The 8,752-nt window shown below is 34.0% G+C and overlaps 1 protein-coding gene and 1 long non-coding RNA gene across 3 annotated transcripts; one reads left to right on the top strand and one right to left on the bottom strand.

The window, feature by feature from the left end:
* The first annotated feature begins 6 nt into the window (after nt 1–6).
* Nucleotides 7–1,648, top strand: LOC108564475. 2 transcript variants are annotated; one of them, XR_001891151.1, is made up of 4 exons: nt 7–141; nt 231–379; nt 431–680; nt 1,413–1,648. It is a non-coding gene; the product is annotated as an uncharacterized LOC108564475 (long non-coding RNA). The 2 variants fall into 2 exon arrangements; XR_001891152.1 differs by having other exon boundaries at nt 19–67.
* Nucleotides 1,649–2,531: 883 nt separating this feature from the next.
* Nucleotides 2,532–4,023, bottom strand: LOC108564474. The gene is made up of 5 exons (XM_017923536.1): nt 3,990–4,023; nt 3,867–3,939; nt 3,144–3,807; nt 2,635–3,087; nt 2,532–2,557 (listed from the first exon to the last, which is right to left on the bottom strand). Exons 1-5 carry the CDS (start codon nt 4,007–4,009, stop codon nt 2,532–2,534), a joined length of 1,236 nt encoding a protein of 411 aa, XP_017779025.1. The 5' UTR covers nt 4,010–4,023.
* Nucleotides 4,024–8,752: the final 4,729 nt, after the last annotated feature.

The following is an 8,752-nucleotide window of genomic DNA, read 5'->3' as shown; positions in this document are numbered from 1 at the left end:
AATTGATGAGGCAACAAAATGAAATGAGAAGTGGCAGGGTTTGAACGGAAAGCAAATGATTCTATTGGTTGGTTGATTAAGGATTGGTGATTGAGGAATGTTTGATTTATAACCGTTTTTGTTTTATAACCGAATTTATAGGTATATTTTGGTATCCGACTATACTAGAGACCTTTTCAACTAATTACTTTTTCAAAGTTCATTTGACAACAATTACAATATTGTTTCAGTTGAAGGTGGCAGACAATATGGGTGATGTTGAGGAGGAAACATTGCAAGTCGACAACAACCCTATTTGAATATTACAATGCAACCAGTGATGTTGATCATGAAATGGAAAAGAGAAGTTGGAGGACAGGAGAGTGCCTCAACCAAAAAGGTTCTTATAAAATGTGTAGCTAGGCATTGTTTTAATTTCCTTAATTTTCAGAATCTCCATTCTTGAGCAATACACTTCGGCGCCGCAAAAACAGATGGTACAGAAAATTAGAAAACTCACCCATAAGAATTATTCAAGTCATCACAATAGACTTGGTTCTGGCAGAGTTATTAAACGGAATATTGATATCAAAGATTCCAAACGATTACTCCTGAGATCGAAGATGATAGTGTCAAACTGAGTGTAATGATAATTAGGGCCTGGATAACATTAATTAGTGCTATGCGCAGTAAAGATAAGGGTAAATATAAATTGAAATTTTTTATCTTACCCATGATTCTTAGTGTCTGGATAATATTTGGAGTGCTAGTTGTTGTGATAATATGGTTTAAATCAGAGGTTCCCAAACTTATTTGTGTCGGGACCCCTTGCCAGTTTTTCGTTTTCGGTTAAGACCCTCTACTTACCTGATATTGATTTTTTGTAAATTTATTATTTATATTGGGACATCTTTATAATTATTAAGATCTGGTATATCATTATGTGCAGGTTTTTACAAGTTCAAAATGTATTGCGACACAAAGCAATGCCTCATCCTACAACTTACACAATTTTATAAACATATATAATATTTTTTTTACTTCATAGGTACAAAGCGAATGCCTACATCCTACATCCTACAACTTACACAATTTTATACCTTTATAAATAATGTCTATGTCCTTATATTATANTTTTACTTCATAGGTACTTTTATAAATAATGTATATGTCTTTATATTATAAGATAGTATAATGTAAGTAAATAGGTACTATCAGTGTATGTTGAGATCCACTATCGTGGACCCCAATTTTTTTTTCATAGACCCCCTTGCAGGTCGATATAGACCACTTTGGGAATCACTGTGGACCCCCAAATTTTTTTTTCTTTGACGTAGACCCCTGGGGATCGATATAGACCACTTTGGGAATCACTGGTTTAAATATTAATTTCCATCTTAACCAATGAGAGAGACTAACATTTTATTTTTTAGGCAAACCCAGCAGAAATTATGATGCGAGTACAATGTTGAATGGAGTTGCATCTCTTGAAGCCGTAGTTTGGCTCTCCCTGCATACGGAATGCTGCGACCCTTAGCGTGTACCTTCTCCAGAACACTCAGATTGACACTTGACACTCATATTTGATCTCAGGGGTGATCGTTTGTTGTCCTTTTGCGTCTTCGGTATACATTTGCGGGATTTATAATTGGAATCTTTGATATCAATATTAGGTCAGTCTGTCTCAACTTTCTTATTTTTCTTAGTTTATCTAAATCATTCAACACTAAATTAGTGGGGACACCAACACCTTTTCCATCTACCCTACATTCTACTATCCTTTCAATCTCATATATTGGGCAGTCGATAAGCATGTGCCACACATACGATACCTCTATGCTAGATCATGTTCTTCTTAGCATACCACATATCCTGCCACTCCTTAACCATAGTGTTCATGATGGTAATCCTAACCTCCCTAGCTGTTTGAGTGCATGCTTGAAGCCAGTTACTATATTATAGATCTTGCTGGCCAGTTATTCTATATACATCGTGAAGCGCATGGCTGTCCCAATTCCAATGCTGAGGTATTTAACCTATGTGCATGGGCAAGGACTTTTCATAGACCCTGACAGCAGGTGGCTGATCGCCTAGGCACATCAAGCAAGTTCAGACTTGCTAGGAGAAAGCTTAACACCCACCTGACCTGCCCAATCCAGAATCCTCTATATCAGCCTCTGTTTTCTTGGCATACCTTCCACCAACAGGGCCAGGTCATATGCAATCATAAGATACCAACTTCCTGAAAACTGTATGCACATCCAGCATACTGTTCCACATAAACGGCCCACAAAACGAATCCTGCACATACCCTCTACTGATGCTCTTTTCAACTCCTTCGATGTGAACTCTGACGACGACACTCCTATCAGTCACGTTCCCTGCGTCAGACCAAAACAGCTTATTTTTGGTGAAAAAAAAGGGGGTGGGGGAATCAGAATATTTTAAGATTTCTCAAACAGATGGCACTAGAGTGGATATGAAAATACCGATATCACTACATTGTTTTTATGTGATTNAAAAAAAAAAACCTAACCCCCTTTTGACTCGTTTCAAAGTGATAGTATAAAAATAGAACCTATATCATCAAAATAAATAATTGGATATATTTGAAAAAATAACAAAAATATAATATAAAAAATAATACTAACAAACTAAATAACTCTTTGTCTTCAGTCTTCTTCAATAATACTAAATTGGTTTGAATTGCACAGCATTTGATAAAAGATAAAATACCTAAATTTTCTTTGTTTTCTTCTGTTCTGCTTATTATTCTTTTTTTAGTGGAGAACAACCTCCTTTGGGGGATAATTCTTTTATTGTGTGCTGATGGTGCAGAGGAGGTTGATGATGCAGAGGTTGATGGTGCAGAGGTTGAAGGTGCAGTTTTTTTTTGTTTAGGATTACATTCTTCTTCAAATAAATCTATCCATTTTCTAGCCTTATCCAACACTTCTGCAGAAACATTTTGCATGGCTACCCGTGTTCTTCTGACAATAATATTTTTTTTATGCTCCAAGCATGATTTGTCTTTCTCCTTCTTGCTGACACAATCGACTAAATTAGGCGTTATGTCAGTTTGCCCACAGTCTTCATCACTTTCATCATCTGAAATAAAATATAAAATAATGAACTATGATGGGTTCTAATTGAAATATAATTACCCGAACATATTTTTTCTGATTTTGGAAGGGACTCTGGATATTCCTTCCTGTATCTTTGTACCAAATGTACATGTTTACACATGTTCCATTGGATACTGTAATCTCTGCATGTACAAGAATATGCATGCATGCACATTTCACATATGCTGCAGTATATTTTGCAAGAGCATGTCTTGTTATTTTCCTGAACTGTAAATACTTCGTTCGATTTAGTAAAAACCTCGTATATACCTTTGTCCTCAATTAATACTGTTCCTAGGTCTATTTTTTCACTGTCCTTGTGTATGTGCCTTAAATTCGTAATTTTGGAAGTGATCTTCCCCTTACTTCCCATGACTATATTGTCAAACAATTTGTCATTGGCATATTTTTGAATGGCGTGTATACATACGTCCAGCCTTCTTGTGTGTTTAGCCTTTAAATACATATATTTAATTGTTTTATGCATTGATTCAAGATGCATATTTGTATTTAGGCCTTCATTAACTCGATAACAATGTGCCCAAGTCTCAGTCTTTTTCATATAATTACTTTGGAAGTATAATGCAAATTTTTTGGTCTCTTGATCTTCTAACAGTTGTACCACATATTGTGTACTCGTACGCTTGAATGCTTCTACATCTGTTTCTTCTAAAATAAGTTTTAATTTCTTCTCTACACTGTCCTAAATATTAAAATTAATAAATATTGGAATGTTTTAGAACTTTTCCAGTCTATACATACCCGTTTCTCTTTAGAACTAATTTTGTTTAAATTTCTGCTCCATGCTTGCTCCACATGCCAAGTACAATATAATCTAAAAAGTAATAAATTTTAGTTACTACCATATGAATAGTTCAATAATACCTAAATTCAGGTGGATGCATAACTTGCACCCAGGCATTATAATATGATCAGCCATGTCTGACATGAACACTTTTGGCTTTATCTTCAACCCACATTTGACCTTAATGGAGGAAAAAAATAATGCCAAAACCTGTTCGTCAGACCGATTTGATATTAAAAATGCACATGGGAATCCTTCTCTAACATCATTCAACACTAATAATGTGTGCAACTGAAACCCATAACCATTTGTCCCATGGGTTCCATCAACACATATGCAGTCTGACCCATATCTTTGGAGCATTTGCTTTTGTCCTGGTTTCATAATAATCAGCACAAAATCCTCTTCCTTTAGGAAAGAGAATTCTGAAGAAAGCTCATTCTGCCTTTTATAAAAAGGGATGCAGTCATCGCTAGTCAATTGTTCTACCCACATATCTACACTCTCTGCATCATTTTTATCTAGAATTGCAGAGTTACCTAAATGAAAGTTCCTTTTTATATTTCTTAAGTCCTGCTTTGTGACAAGATGAATTCGCTCCAAGTTCGAATTTTGAAGAGAACCTCTAATGTCCTCTATAATGGTTTCAAATGGGATTTTCACTGCCAATTTATCTGCGAATAATAAATTGTAATTTTCTTGGAAATGAATGTAACAAAATGTTTGCTAATTTACCTGCCAACATCAATCTGTCACTCTTTGGAAGAGAAATATAACGCAATTCATTTGTGTGTCCTATGTGGGTACTAGTATATTTAACATTATAAATACCATTTCTATAATCAAGAATTATGGATGCAGGACAATACGCATTCAATCTTCTTGAACCATTAATCTTCACATGTCTTGAGCCTTTGCTTTGGCTTTGATATGTTCCTGACCTATGGCACTCGTACCTTTTCCGGGTAAATGTAGTAGATTTGACTGTACCATGTCGATTGCTAAATAATACTGTATTTTCTTGTTCTATCTGTTCCTTCCAGCTATTAAACTCTTCAATTGTTTGAAAATCATATTGTTCAATATTGATATTTACATTATGAACCAATGTAAAATGTTGAATTAATGCCGGTTTGACATCAATAACTTCACATAAAGGACATTTCAGTCCTGAGGTATGAACCTTGCGATGTCTGTTGAAAAGAATTTTGTTTTTAAAAGTTTCTGTAGAAAATTCACAGTGAAAGTTCTTTTTTTTTGGTGCAATTTCATTTAGCTGATCTGTAAAATAAATTAAATAATGTACAATGACAACAAATAGTAATTTATACTTTACCAGGGTGGAATAATTGTACATGGGTACTTAAATTTGAATGGTTTACATATGTTTTTGCACAAACAGAGCAAAAGAAGCCTGAAATAGACATTTTAAAGTGTTAAGGAACACAGTACCACAGATCACAAACGTTTCTGAAACAATGGCGCCAAAAATAGTCATCGCCGTTTGCAAAAGTAAATAAATCTGCATTGTGAAAAGTAAACAAATCGGCATTGTTGAAAGTAAAGAAATCAGCGATTTTAAAAGTAAACAAAACTACGCGCTTGCGCATTCTCAGCTCGTTTGGCCTCAAGACTGGATCCAATGCCACTACACAGCGTCTTTGGCCCCCAGCCACCCCCAGCGACAGATGTTGCCCGCATACCGAGCTTAACACATCTATAGCGCGCTCTGCCGACTATACTACTTACTATATAAATATAAAGTCCTTATTACTATTGTTTGACTGGACACCCTGACCATATTTCTAACATCAGAAGTGGGATACAACTCCGTTACACAAATTAAGGAAATTTTTCTTGAGATGTGAAACTCCAGCGAAATCCTTGTGTGTGAACATCGACAATCCAATAGTGTTGCCGAGAGATCGAATGGATCTCAATTAGACGGATTGCGAAGGAACTAAAACGGTGAGAGTATCTTTCCGTACGAAATGTTGATATATATTACGAAAGCCTAGTTTTGTATCAATTTGTTATATACATTATAGCGAATAATTGATACAATGGAAAATAATTTAATTTTGTCAAGCGTGAGCTGGGTTTTGTAATTTGAATTAATTTGCACGAATTGAGCGAGCTCCACCGATTATTTTGTTTTATTCAATGCTGTATCGTTTTATAAAGCAGATTGGCGTTATTAGTTGTAGAGAGTTGTAATAAACCGCCTTTAGTGTTGAAAAATTGCTTGGCGATGATATCTTAACGATTCTTCGCTAAATAATATTAAACGCTCCTATGATCAAACTCGTTGTTTCCATTTTTGTTGGATTTAAGCATAAACTTATAAATTGAATTGTCCAAATGTTTACATCTAATTCGTAAATGATAATGTTAATTGAGACACTATTCAATGTGGGAAACTGACTGTTTATTCTATGTTTTGTTTGGATAAAAGACGTTTGTAGGAAAATTGTTTCAAGCTTACACAAAATTCAAGAAAACACAAACACTTGTGTCTGTCTCTCGAGTGAACAAATACTTTTCCGAACAAATTAGATATGTGCCCTGTAACAATAGACGGAATACAAGCGTTGGTTGATACCGGGTCACAAATATTGTAGTTTATTTGATTCGCGATATTACGCTCACTAAACTAAACATTATAACTAAAAGTAATTACATCACGATTGCTGGAATTGACGGAGCAACATTTAAGTTTGAGGGTACTGTTAAGTCATTTTGCAAATAGATATGGCTAAATTAATGTATCTTTTGATATAGTACCGGAGAATAAAATATATTGCAATGTTATTTTAGAAACAGATGTTTTAAAAAAAGAGGAGAAATATTAAGTATTCGTAAGATAGAGTTGCACGTTATCATTATTTACTGACGCAAAATTCCCGTGTGAACCAAATAAAAGAGGAAATAATATAAACAATGTCATCAATTTAGAAATTACCATTTAGAAGCAGATCAATATCTTCGCGTCGGGTAACACTTAACATAGAATCAGACCTACTTTCCTCAAGTCACCTGCTACGAGCTGTAGAAATTAAAAAAAAAATGAATTGAATTGATTAGAAAAAGCGTTTTTCGTTAATAACTCCAGAACGCCTTAAAATAATTACAGCATCGATAACTCGTATAAAAGCAGAATGACTCACCTTACCAATGAGCCTACAAACATCTTCGTACTTTCATGGAGTCGCTTGCTACGAGCTGTAGAATTTGGAAAAAAAAAATGAATTGAATTGATTAGAAAAAGTGATTTTCATTAATAACTCGAGAACCCCTTAAGATAATTACATCGTTGACCAATCGTAGGAAAGCTGAATGTCTCACCTTTCCAACATGCACACTTACTGTCGTGCAGTATGAGCTGTAGAATTTGAAAAAAAAAAGATTTTTTTTTAAATCGTTGATGTATAGAAAAAAAAAGTTCTTGGTTAATAACTCGAAAACTAATTAACATTTTTATGTTTTTATATTTATGTAACAAAAATTACTTAACGTTTTATACGTAATAGCGAAACGATTTTTTTTGTATTTTTTTTTCAGTTTTTACAGTTTTTCGTGAATTTCTCGACAACCCCTCAAGTATAATAATTATATCATCATATGAAAGCTCACCTTTCCAACAAGCACACTTAAATCTTCGTACTGTCTTAGAGTCGCCTGCATTGAGCTGTAGAAATTGGATGAAAAGTAAATTGAATGAATTGATAGAATAAAGTTTTTTTTGTTAATAACTCGAAAATTAATGAACTTTTTTTTATGATTTTATTACATAAACAGGTGCATGCAAGCGTTGAATTTAATATTGGTTTTAAAGAAATGGATGTCGACCTACAACAAATTATTTCTGTAACAGACTGTGCACACATTATAGTGGGAAAACATTGGTTTTATCCAGTATTTTAAGAAAATTATTACACATTCTGTGATTGAAAGCAAGATCAAGCAAAGTTTAAAAACATTTTCCAATGTAAAGTCAATTGTAATAAAAGTTATCAAATTTATAAACGCAAGAGGTCTTAATAAATGACAATTTGTACAATTATTAGAGGAAATGACTGAAGCAACGTTTGATGGCTCTGTTGCGGGCAAGTTCTTAATCGGGGTGTCATTTTATTAAAAGAAATTAAGCTCTTTTTGAAAGCAAAAAAAAACATAGTTTTGATGAATGGATTGGTTAAATAATTTAATGTTTTTATGCTACATCACTTAACATTTGAATAATGAATTGAATAAAAAACTTAAAAGAAATAGATCTTTAATAAAGATTTAGAAATGAAATTTATGTACTATTATTAAAAAACAATATTTTTTTTATATTTTTAGAAATGTAATTAGTTGAATTTTTTGCTGCTTATAGTGTGGAAAACTAAATTTTAAAACTTGATTTCCGAAGTAGTAGGAAAAATGTTTGAAAGCAGTGCAGATAATAATGATCCCACACTAAGCTTTGAAAATATATTAAACGCATGGGATTATTTACCAAATAATTATATATCAATGAAGAAACTTGCTCTTTTAACGATGTTTGGGTCCACATAATCCTGTGAAAATTTGTCAGTTGGTGATGTATGTCCTGTGGTTGGTATTGCCCGTCCGCGCAGCGCCCTCTGTTGATGTTCCAGCATATGAGTGGTCCGTCATATGAGTAATTAATTACGTACAACTAACGGTTGCGTCTCGTGGGACTCAAAGTCCCACTGCCTACCTCCATCCCTCTTCTGATGGCATCTGCGAATCGCGATTTCGATATAGCGCCCACTCAGCATAGTGGGTTGCAAGACTTGTCCCCTACGCTGTCTATCTGGTTGCGGTCCTTCTACAA

This window comes from Nicrophorus vespilloides, unplaced genomic scaffold, assembly GCF_001412225.1.
Source record: "Nicrophorus vespilloides isolate i.1.1-1 unplaced genomic scaffold, Nicve_v1.0, whole genome shotgun sequence".
Taxonomy (NCBI): Eukaryota; Metazoa; Arthropoda; class Insecta; order Coleoptera; family Silphidae; genus Nicrophorus; species Nicrophorus vespilloides.
The sequence above is the reverse complement of the archived record's forward strand: the minus strand, read 5'-3'. Positions and strand labels throughout refer to the sequence as shown.